Genomic DNA, 12,361 nt, shown 5'->3' with positions numbered 1-12,361 from the left:
TATCATTAAAACGTTTATTAATTTCCTTACCATTCTGCATGATGAGGTTTGTGGAATTCACCATCATATATTTCTCATAGTGAAGATACTGTACCTTTACATCCCATGCTGACACATCCATTATGATTAGTTCATTTACATTTTAGTTATTTTAATACAATTTAACACCAGACATCATTTTTCAGTAGGGTACTTCCTTACCTGTGGTGAGGGTTGTTGACACCAGTTGACTTTGCTTTCCATTTTCCAGCACAGTGCAGACAGTGACAGAGTACTGAGTACCACCTTGCAGGTCAGAGAGAGTGATGCTGTGTGAAGACGTGGTAATGATGTGTGGTTCTGTCCCTGGACAGTGGTAGGAGATCTGGTAATGATGTTGGGTTTGGTCCAATCCTGGTGGCTGGTTCCAGCTAACAGCAGCTGATGTGGTGTCCACTGAATCAACAGTCAGCTGGTCTGGAGCAGGAAGTACTAAGGGAAAATACATTACTGTTAATGTTACAGTTTAACTCCAGAAATACAGTGCATATTACAGGAGGAAAATAACAATAGTAGGTGAAAAGTAGAATAGACCCGTTTGCAAGTACTTTTGATATGGGAAGAAATATGCTAAAAACAGAGGTCATACAACATTAGTTGGATTTGTGATTTAACAAAAATGAAGAGTTTCCGCAATATTAATTTATTAACGGTGCTGCACCTCTGCTAAACTGTTGCGGCCACACCCCCCAAAAATGAAAAATATATAAATGAAAATAATGTTTATTATAATTCCTCTCCACAATAACAAGTGTTTAACACTGCCTTACTGATAAAGTTAAAGCAAGCAGAGGAAGATCATTGACAGAATGAATCACAGGACTAGAAGCAAGAATGAATTCAGATATTATTATAAACTTTAATTGATTTCAACACAACTGCATTGTGAGATGAGGAATTCACCATCATATATTAGAATCAGGGAAGATACTGAACCTTTACATGCCATGCTGACACATCCATTATGATTAGTTAGTAACAATTCATTTGCACTATATATCCATAACACATTCATTACACATCTATAAGCATTTCATGAACGTGTTATAACAGGTCATGTCATGTAGGAGCTCATATGTAGGTATCTTTATAGATGCATCATTACAATGACAGCATAGTGTCATCATTATGGCTGTTCTCTAAAGTGTACTTCTGGAATGCCAGTGTTAGTGAATATGCCAAAAGGCCAAACCAAGTTATGATGATATATATAGCCTGTACCCGCCTCATTTCCCCCACCAGCTGGTATATAACTTCTTATTCTTCTCCTTGATGTCAGTGATGCATGAAGATCTCCACAGGGGTGTATCCTCAGGGTAAATTTGACTGATCACATTGTGTAGTTGAGACTCATACGATAACTCTTTCGTAACTCATTAACAGCCCTCCTCCACATCACAATAAAATGGGTCGTACTGGTCTAACACATACATGAAGGGTCTATGTATGAATTCTATGCAGTCAAGGTTAAGTCAAATCTAATTTCCCATTCATAAACCATTTATAGCTAAGCACATTTACAGCTAAGAACTTCGTGGTAATTAACTGTGTTGTTTGCCACTGATATATAACACCAACATTAAATGTCTACAGTGCATTCGGAAAGTATTCAGACCCCTTGACTTTCTCCACATTTTGTTACATTACAGCCTTATTGTAAAATTGATTAAATCGTTTTTTCCTCATCAATCTACACACAATACCCCATAATGACAAAGCTAAAACAGTTTTTTTTTATGTTTGCAAATTTATTTAAAATAAAAAACTGAAATAAAACATTTCCATTAATATTCAGACCCTTTACTCAGTACTTTGTTGAAGCACCTTCGGCAGCGATTACAGCCTCGAATTTTCTTGGGTATGACGCTACCAGCTTGGCACACCTGTATTTGGGGAGTTACTCCCATTCTTCTCTGCAGATCCTCTCAAGCTCTGTCAGGTTGGATGAGGAGCATCGCTGCAAAGCTATTTTCAAGTCTCACCAGAGATGTTCGATCGGGTTCAAGTCCGGGCTCTGGCTGGGCCACTCAAGGACATTCAGAGACTTGTCCCTAAGCCACTCCAGCATTGTATTGGCAGTGTGCTTAGGGTCGTTGTCTTGTTGGAAGGTGAACCTTCGCCCCAGTCTGAGGTCCTGAGTGCACTGGAGCAGGTTTTCATCAAGGATCTCTGTAATTTGCTCCGTTCATCTTTCCCTCGATCTTGACTAGTCTCCCAGTCCCTGCTGCAGAAAAAAATCCCCACAGCAGAATACTACCGCCACCATGCTTCACCGAAGGGATGGTGCCAGGTTTCCTCCGGACGTGACGCTTGGCATTCAGGCCAAAAAGTTCAATCTTGGTTTCATTAGACCAGAGAATCTTGTTTCTCATGGTCTAAGTCCTTTAGGTGCCTGTTGGCAAACTCCAAGTGGGCTGTCATTTTCCTATTACTGAGGAGTGGCTTCTGTCTGGCCTCTCTACCATAAAGGCCTGATTGGTGCAGTGCTGCAGAGATGGTTGTCCTTCTGGAATGTTCTCCCATCTCCACAGAGGAACTCTAGAGGTCTGTAAGAGTTACCATCGGGTTCTTGATCACCTCCCTGACCAAAGCCCTTCTCCCCCGATTGCTCAGTTTGGCCGGGTGGCCAGCTCTAGGAAGAGTCTTGGTGGTTCCAAACTTCTTCCATTTAAGAATGATGGAGGGCACTGTGTTCTTGGGGATCTTCAATGCTGCAGAAATGTTTTGGTACCCTTCCCCGGATCTGTGCCTCGACACAATCCTGTCTCTGAGCTCTACGGGCAATTCCTTCGACCACATGGCTTGGTTTTTGCTCTGACACGCACTTCTTAGTCTTCATCTTTGGTGTAATGGCGTTTGCAACAATTAAATGTGCATTCCGCCACCTACTGTACTTATAGATAATAAGAATCTTAAAAGGAAAAAATGCGGGGTAAAAAAATAATTTAAGAAATCCATGCACACTATCAGTAAGGAAATGTTAATTAAACTAAATCAGCCTGCTTTTCTATTTTAATCAGGTCTCTACACAGGCTCAGAAGGATCCTGTGATGGAGGGACATTTCCTGGCGACAGTAGTCCTTGCAGTGCTTCTGCAGTTAAGTCTTGGAGGCCCAAACAGTTCTAGGCTGCAGATAAAATAATGTCCAGCTTTTTGGGCTTCTTGGATACTTGTGCAGTACATTTAATAACTGTGGCTATAAATGATACAAAATCCACCTTTATCACAATACGTGTATCCAGATCACTTGATTCATAACATTTGCAACTGGTTGTGGTGCATCCTCCTCCATATCTTCTTCAGAACTGTGGCCTCTTGCCCTTTCAACTCGCTTCACCTCCTTCACATAGGAGATTTGCTGTTTAGCCATGATTCCTGACACCTCAACCTCTTTCACCCCAACAGGGCAGTCAGGGAATTGGGAAATCCCCACCACAGTTACAACATTTTACATTCAAAGACTCTTCAATAACCTATTCCTTCCGTCTGCAAACACATGACACATGGCCATCTTTTACAAGGTACCTGCTCCTAAAATCAAAGCTGTTCACTTCATGTGTCGATAATTTCACAAGCCACAATCCACGATCCTTTTGCTCCTTTTAACTGCACAGTTAATTACCACAAGCTATAAACGCCTTATGAATAGAAAAATAGATTGGACTTTACACTGAATGCATATGTGGGACCCATAGTAATATTAGAGAATGCATTATGGGTATGTAGTCACAATAAATTGTTACTCATTAGTTCATTTACATTCGTTTTATTTGTTTTACTTTGACACTAGACATCATTTTTAAGTAGAGAACTTACTTGTGATGAGGGTTGTTGACACCAGTTGACTTTGCTTTCCATTTTCCAGCACAGTGCAGACAGTAACAGAGTACTGAGTGGCAGGTTTCAGGTCAGAGAGAGTGATGCTGTGTGAAGATGTGGTAGTGATGTGTGGTTCTGTCCCTGGACACTGGTAGGAGATCTGGTAATGATGTTGGGTTTGGTCCAATCCTGGTGGCTGGTTCCAGCTAACAGCAGCTGATGTGATGGTTACCCAGTCAACAGTCAGCTGGTCTGGAGCAGGAAGTACTAAGGGAAAATACATTATTGTTAGTGCAATAGTTTAACTCTAGAAATATATTACAGACAAGAAGAAGAGTAGTAGTAAAATAGTAAAGCCCAGATTGTAATTCCTTTTGATGTGGGAAGAAATCATCTAAAAACAGAAGTCACACAACAGAAGTTGGATTTGTAATGAAACAAAAATTAAAGGTTTCACTACATTCATATCTGATGGCACTGCACCTCTGCTAAATTAGAGCAACCACAAAATATTTAAATAGTAAAACATGTATGCTGGGATTATAAATCCTCTCCACAATAACAAGTGTTTTACACTTTAGTACTGATAAAGTTAAAGCAATCAGAGGCAGATCAACTCCTTGACATAATGACTCACACTAATGGGAAGCAAGCATGAATTCTGATATCATTAAAACGTTTATTAATTTCCTTACCATTCTGCATGATGAGGTTTGTGGAATTCACCATCATATATTTCTCATAGTGAAGATACTGTACCTTTACATCCCATGCTGACACATCCATTATGATTAGTTCATTTACATTTTAGTTATTTTAATACAATTTAACACCAGACATCATTTTTCAGTAGGGTACTTCCTTACCTGTGGTGAGGGTTGTTGACACCAGTTGACTTTGCTTTCCATTTTCCAGCACAGTGCAGACAGTGACAGAGTACTGAGTACCACCTTGCAGGTCAGAGAGAGTGATGCTGTGTGAAGACGTGGTAATGATGTGTGGTTCTGTCCCTGGACAGTGGTAGGAGATCTGGTAATGATGTTGGGTTTGGTCCAATCCTGGTGGCTGGTTCCAGCTAACAGCAGCTGATGTGGTGTCCACTGAATCAACAGTCAGCTGGTCTGGAGCAGGAAGTACTAAGGGAAAATACATTACTGTTAATGTTACAGTTTAACTCCAGAAATACAGTGCATATTACAGGAGGAAAATAACAATAGTAGGTGAAAAGTAGAATAGACCCGTTTGCAAGTACTTTTGATATGGGAAGAAATATGCTAAAAACAGAGGTCATACAACATTAGTTGGATTTGTGATTTAACAAAAATGAAGAGTTTCCGCAATATTAATTTATTAACGGTGCTGCACCTCTGCTAAACTGTTGCGGCCACACCCCCCAAAAATGAAAAATATATAAATGAAAATAATGTTTATTATAATTCCTCTCCACAATAACAAGTGTTTAACACTGCCTTACTGATAAAGTTAAAGCAAGCAGAGGAAGATCATTGACAGAATGAATCACAGGACTAGAAGCAAGAATGAATTCAGATATTATTATAAACTTTAATTGATTTCAACACAACTGCATTGTGAGATGAGGAATTCACCATCATATATTAGAATCAGGGAAGATACTGAACCTTTACATGCCATGCTGACACATCCATTATGATTAGTTAGTAACAATTCATTTGCACTATATATCCATAACACATTCATTACACATCTATAAGCATTTCATGAACGTGTTATAACAGGTCATGTCATGTAGGAGCTCATATGTAGGTATCTTTATAGATGCATCATTACAATGACAGCATAGTGTCATCATTATGGCTGTTCTCTAAAGTGTACTTCTGGAATGCCAGTGTTAGTGAATATGCCAAAAGGCCAAACCAAGTTATGATGATATATATAGCCTGTACCCGCCTCATTTCCCCCACCAGCTGGTATATAACTTCTTATTCTTCTCCTTGATGTCAGTGATGCATGAAGATCTCCACAGGGGTGTATCCTCAGGGTAAATTTGACTGATCACATTGTGTAGTTGAGACTCATACGATAACTCTTTCGTAACTCATTAACAGCCCTCCTCCACATCACAATAAAATGGGTCGTACTGGTCTAACACATACATGAAGGGTCTATGTATGAATTCTATGCAGTCAAGGTTAAGTCAAATCTAATTTCCCATTCATAAACCATTTATAGCTAAGCACATTTACAGCTAAGAACTTCGTGGTAATTAACTGTGTTGTTTGCCACTGATATATAACACCAACATTAAATGTCTACAGTGCATTCGGAAAGTATTCAGACCCCTTGACTTTCTCCACATTTTGTTACATTACAGCCTTATTGTAAAATTGATTAAATCGTTTTTTCCTCATCAATCTACACACAATACCCCATAATGACAAAGCTAAAACAGTTTTTTTTTATGTTTGCAAATTTATTTAAAATAAAAAACTGAAATAAAACATTTCCATTAATATTCAGACCCTTTACTCAGTACTTTGTTGAAGCACCTTCGGCAGCGATTACAGCCTCGAATTTTCTTGGGTATGACGCTACCAGCTTGGCACACCTGTATTTGGGGAGTTACTCCCATTCTTCTCTGCAGATCCTCTCAAGCTCTGTCAGGTTGGATGAGGAGCATCGCTGCAAAGCTATTTTCAAGTCTCACCAGAGATGTTCGATCGGGTTCAAGTCCGGGCTCTGGCTGGGCCACTCAAGGACATTCAGAGACTTGTCCCTAAGCCACTCCAGCATTGTATTGGCAGTGTGCTTAGGGTCGTTGTCTTGTTGGAAGGTGAACCTTCGCCCCAGTCTGAGGTCCTGAGTGCACTGGAGCAGGTTTTCATCAAGGATCTCTGTAATTTGCTCCGTTCATCTTTCCCTCGATCTTGACTAGTCTCCCAGTCCCTGCTGCAGAAAAAAATCCCCACAGCAGAATACTACCGCCACCATGCTTCACCGAAGGGATGGTGCCAGGTTTCCTCCGGACGTGACGCTTGGCATTCAGGCCAAAAAGTTCAATCTTGGTTTCATTAGACCAGAGAATCTTGTTTCTCATGGTCTAAGTCCTTTAGGTGCCTGTTGGCAAACTCCAAGTGGGCTGTCATTTTCCTATTACTGAGGAGTGGCTTCTGTCTGGCCTCTCTACCATAAAGGCCTGATTGGTGCAGTGCTGCAGAGATGGTTGTCCTTCTGGAATGTTCTCCCATCTCCACAGAGGAACTCTAGAGGTCTGTAAGAGTTACCATCGGGTTCTTGATCACCTCCCTGACCAAAGCCCTTCTCCCCCGATTGCTCAGTTTGGCCGGGTGGCCAGCTCTAGGAAGAGTCTTGGTGGTTCCAAACTTCTTCCATTTAAGAATGATGGAGGGCACTGTGTTCTTGGGGATCTTCAATGCTGCAGAAATGTTTTGGTACCCTTCCCCGGATCTGTGCCTCGACACAATCCTGTCTCTGAGCTCTACGGGCAATTCCTTCGACCACATGGCTTGGTTTTTGCTCTGACACGCACTTCTTAGTCTTCATCTTTGGTGTAATGGCGTTTGCAACAATTAAATGTGCATTCCGCCACCTACTGTACTTATAGATAATAAGAATCTTAAAAGGAAAAAATGCGGGGTAAAAAAATAATTTAAGAAATCCATGCACACTATCAGTAAGGAAATGTTAATTAAACTAAATCAGCCTGCTTTTCTATTTTAATCAGGTCTCTACACAGGCTCAGAAGGATCCTGTGATGGAGGGACATTTCCTGGCGACAGTAGTCCTTGCAGTGCTTCTGCAGTTAAGTCTTGGAGGCCCAAACAGTTCTAGGCTGCAGATAAAATAATGTCCAGCTTTTTGGGCTTCTTGGATACTTGTGCAGTACATTTAATAACTGTGGCTATAAATGATACAAAATCCACCTTTATCACAATACGTGTATCCAGATCACTTGATTCATAACATTTGCAACTGGTTGTGGTGCATCCTCCTCCATATCTTCTTCAGAACTGTGGCCTCTTGCCCTTTCAACTCGCTTCACCTCCTTCACATAGGAGATTTGCTGTTTAGCCATGATTCCTGACACCTCAACCTCTTTCACCCCAACAGGGCAGTCAGGGAATTGGGAAATCCCCACCACAGTTACAACATTTTACATTCAAAGACTCTTCAATAACCTATTCCTTCCGTCTGCAAACACATGACACATGGCCATCTTTTACAAGGTACCTGCTCCTAAAATCAAAGCTGTTCACTTCATGTGTCGATAATTTCACAAGCCACAATCCACGATCCTTTTGCTCCTTTTAACTGCACAGTTAATTACCACAAGCTATAAACGCCTTATGAATAGAAAAATAGATTGGACTTTACACTGAATGCATATGTGGGACCCATAGTAATATTAGAGAATGCATTATGGGTATGTAGTCACAATAAATTGTTACTCATTAGTTCATTTACATTCGTTTTATTTGTTTTACTTTGACACTAGACATCATTTTTAAGTAGAGAACTTACTTGTGATGAGGGTTGTTGACACCAGTTGACTTTGCTTTCCATTTTCCAGCACAGTGCAGACAGTAACAGAGTACTGAGTGGCAGGTTTCAGGTCAGAGAGAGTGATGCTGTGTGAAGATGTGGTAGTGATGTGTGGTTTTGTCCCTGGACAGCGGTAGGAGATCTGGTAATGATGTTGGGTTTGGTCCAATGCTGGTGGCTGGTTCCAGCTAACAGCAGCTGATGTGGCTTCCACTGAGTCAACAGTCAGCAGGTCTGGAACAGGAAGTACTAAGGGAAAACACATTATTGTCAGTGCTGCAGTTTAAAGTTATTTAATATTCCCATTAGTTATATTTTTTCCCTCATAGAATAGTAGGCCAACTAGGCTTGAATGCATTATTTGCAGTTGAATTGATGACATGTTGTTGGCAGTAGCCTACCTGACTGCTGGCCTTTAAAGGGCAGGAAGGAACGGACAGTAGTCCATATAAGCCACAATATCCAAAGCCAAGTGGAATCTGTTTGGGAACATTAATATTAATGTGTTTTCACAACTAAATAAAGTGCCTTAAAGTATTCAGACCCCTTGAAATTTCGTTACGTTACAGCTTTATTTCTAATGGATTCAATTGTTTTTTCCCCCCTACTCAATCTACACTCAACAGCCCATAATGACAAAGCAAAAACAGGTTTTTAGAAATGTTGGTAATTCATGATTTTTTTATTTTATTATTCAGACAGTTTACTCAGTACTTTTTTTAGGCACTTTTGGCAGCGATTACGGCCTCGAGTCTTCTTGGGTATGACGCTACAACCTTGGCACACCTGTATTTGGGGAGTTTTGCCCATTCTTCTCTGCATATCCTCTCAAGCTCTGTCAGGTTGGATGGGGAGCGTTGCTGCACAGCTATTTTCAGGTCTCTCCAGAGATGTTTGATCGGGTTCAAGTCCGGGCTCTGGCTGGACCACTCAAGGGCATTCAGAAACTTGTTCCGAAGCCACTCCTGCGTTGTCTTGGCTGTTTGCTTATGGTTGTTGTCCTGTTGGAAGGTGAACCTTCGTCCCAGTCTGAGGTCCTGAGCGCTCTGGAGCAGGTTTTCATCAAGGATCTCTCTGTACTTTGCTCCGTTCATCTTTCCCTCGATCCTGACTAGTCTCCCAGTCCCAACCACTGAAAAACATCCCCACAGCATGATGCTGCCACTGCCATGCTTCACCGTAGGGATGGTGCCAGGTTTCCTCCAGACGTGGCGCTTGGCATTCAGGCCAAAGAGTTCAATCTTGGTTTTCATCAGACCAGAAAATCTTGTTTCTCATGGTCTGAGAGTCTTTCGGTGCCTTTCGGCAAACTCCAAGCAGGCAGTCTGGCCTGATTGGTGGAGTGCTGCAAAGATGGTTGTCATTCTGGGAGGTCTCCTATCTCCACAGAGGAACTCTAGAGCTCTGTCAGAGTGACCATCGGGTTCTTGGTCACCTCCCTGACCAAGGCCCTTCTCCCCCAATTGTTCAGTTTGGCCGGGTGGCAAGCTCTCGGAAGAGTCTTGGTGGTTCCAAACTTCAATTTGAGAATGATGGAGGCCACTGTGATCTTGGACACCTTTAATGTTGCAAAAGGTTTTGGTACCCTTCCCCAGAGCTGTGTCTCGACAGAATCCTGTCTCAGAGCTCTACGGACAATTCCTTCAACCTCATGTCTTGGTTTTTGCTCTGACATGCACTGTCAACTGTGGGACCTTATGTGGACAGGTGTGTGCCTTTCCAAATCATGTCCAATCAATTGAATTTACCACAGGTGGACTCCAATCAAGATGTAGATACATCTCCAGGATGCTCAATGGAAACAGGATGCACCTGAGCTTAATTTTGCATCTCATAGCAAAGGGTCTGAATACTTTTATAAATGTCATATTTCAGTTTTTGCGTTGTCATTGTGGAATATTGTGTGTAGATTGATGAGGAAAAACAACAATTGAATCAATTTCAGAATAAGGCTTTAACGTAACAAAATGTGGAAAAAGTCAAGGGGTCTGAGTACTTTCCGAATGCACTGTACATTAGCTTGTAGAACATGGCCTCCAGATTGCTGGCCTGCCAATGACCAAAGCAAAGCTAGGTACTTCTCTGTTTCAGTTGTTGTGGGCAACCTAGCTCTTTGGAGAACAAGGTGATATATACAGGGACTTTTGAGATGTTTGGATCCTCCTTAATTTGATTTGTGGATCCAAATAAACTATTTAAAATGTGTGTGTAATTTCAGTATGTTTGTGTGCACATGCAGTGTATGTGAATGTGTGTGGGTTTTGTGTGAGAGTGTCAATGTAGTGTTTGAGTGTTTATATAGTGTGTGTATATAGTATTCTGAGTGTGCATTGAGTCAGTGCAAGATAGGGTCAATGCAGATAGTCTGGGTAACCATTTAATTAACTATATAGCAGTCGTGTGGCTATTTATCAGTTGTATGGCTTGGCTTGGTAGAAGCTGTCTCAGAGCCTGTTGCTCTGAGCTGATGCTCCGATACCTTTTTCTGCACGGTAGTACAGGGGTGATAAAGGGGTAATAGTGGCCTAACAATTAAATAACAATATAATAACTAGAAAAGGAAATGTCCTGAAGAAAATGTGTGTCACTCTGCACATTTCAGTGTTGGTGTGTTTTTTGTAGCATGAATGTTTCAAGAACTGTGTCAGAGCCAAAGTGTTTATGCAAATGTGAAATGGTTATAGTTCAACAGGTATTGATATCAAAAGCTTTTGACAAGAAGTGTAAGTTGAGTCAGTCTACACAATTCAACGTTGGTTTCATGTTTGTAGCTTATTAAATGGTTTAACCTTCTACTGCAGTGGGCTAAATCAGAGTCACACAAAATGACATACCCAAATCTAACTGCCTGTAGCTCAGGCCCTGAAGCAAGAATATGCATATTCTTGGTACCATTTGAAAGGAAACACTTTGACGTTTGTGGAAATGTGAATTGAATGTAGTAGAATATAACACAATAGATCTGGTAGAAGAAAATACAAAGAAAAAAACAACTGTCTTTAACCATCTTTAAAATGCAAGAGAAAGGCCCCAAATCTAGCCATCACTCTGGTTGTAATTCCGATAGTGTCCACAAGATGGCAGAAGTGTATGTGCAAAGATTCAGACGGATAACTTGAAGTACAAGCAAACCACATTACTTTTAGTGTTTAGTCACCCAGATACATTTGGGCAAATCGTGAAGGAGACATTCACATTCACATTACATTTTTCTGCAAGAATATTGTCAAATCTGTATACTTAGACCTTGATTTAGCTTTTCCAGTATTAGTAGCCATATTATAAGTTCAACATTTGCAAAACACCCAGTATTCATAACTCTCCATATTCTTGGCACTACTGTAAAGCCCAGTTCATTGGCTATCTAGCTAGCTTTGTTTGACCTCGATTGGTGCTTATTTGACAAAGTTGCAGTCGATCAACTGAAGACCGGCCGCGTCAACAACATGCCATGAAGGCGTTGCTCTCTGTCCAAATTTGGTGTCCTATAGGATATACTACACCCCTAATGATATAGTGAAGTCTGGTTACGTTCTAGGATCTCTGAGGAATAAATACGAATGTGATTTGACTGGTTGAAACAACATTTAGGGTTAGATTTTCACAGATTCCTTTCTTTGCAAATTGAACGAGTGGAAATACAAAATCGGTCGTGCATGCTATATGGACCTTTTTAGGATATGAAAAGGGATTTTATCTAACAAAACGACACTTCATGTTATCTCTGGGACCCTTTGGATGATAAATCAGAGCAAGATTTCAGAATATAAGTACACATTTCACCTTCAGAGGTGAATTTATCAAACCTATCGCGGTGAAAAAAAGTGTTTTGTTGTTAGGAGCTCTCCTCAAACAATAGCATGGCATTTTTTTTGCAGTAATAGCTACTGTAAATTGGACAGTGCAGTTATATTAACAAGAATTTAAGCTTTCAGACGATATAAGACACTTATATGTACC

At 40.8% G+C, this 12,361-nt stretch overlaps 1 protein-coding gene across 1 annotated transcript in view; it reads right to left on the bottom strand.

Moving 5' to 3' along the window:
* Window positions 1-12,361, bottom strand: part of LOC129813404 (uncharacterized) — a 97,852-nt gene that overhangs the window by 56,640 nt on the left and 28,851 nt on the right. The window contains 4 exon segments of the mRNA XM_055865740.1: window positions 202-345; window positions 3,857-4,126; window positions 4,726-4,869; window positions 8,381-8,635. Of these exon segments, the coding sequence (XP_055721715.1) occupies window positions 202-345; window positions 3,857-4,126; window positions 4,726-4,869; window positions 8,381-8,635 (813 nt within the window).

Source organism: Salvelinus fontinalis, chromosome 16, assembly GCF_029448725.1.
Source record: "Salvelinus fontinalis isolate EN_2023a chromosome 16, ASM2944872v1, whole genome shotgun sequence".
Lineage (NCBI taxonomy): Eukaryota > Metazoa > Chordata > Actinopteri > Salmoniformes > Salmonidae > Salvelinus > Salvelinus fontinalis.
Note: the sequence above shows the minus strand (reverse complement) of the source record. Positions and strands in the feature narration are given on the sequence as shown.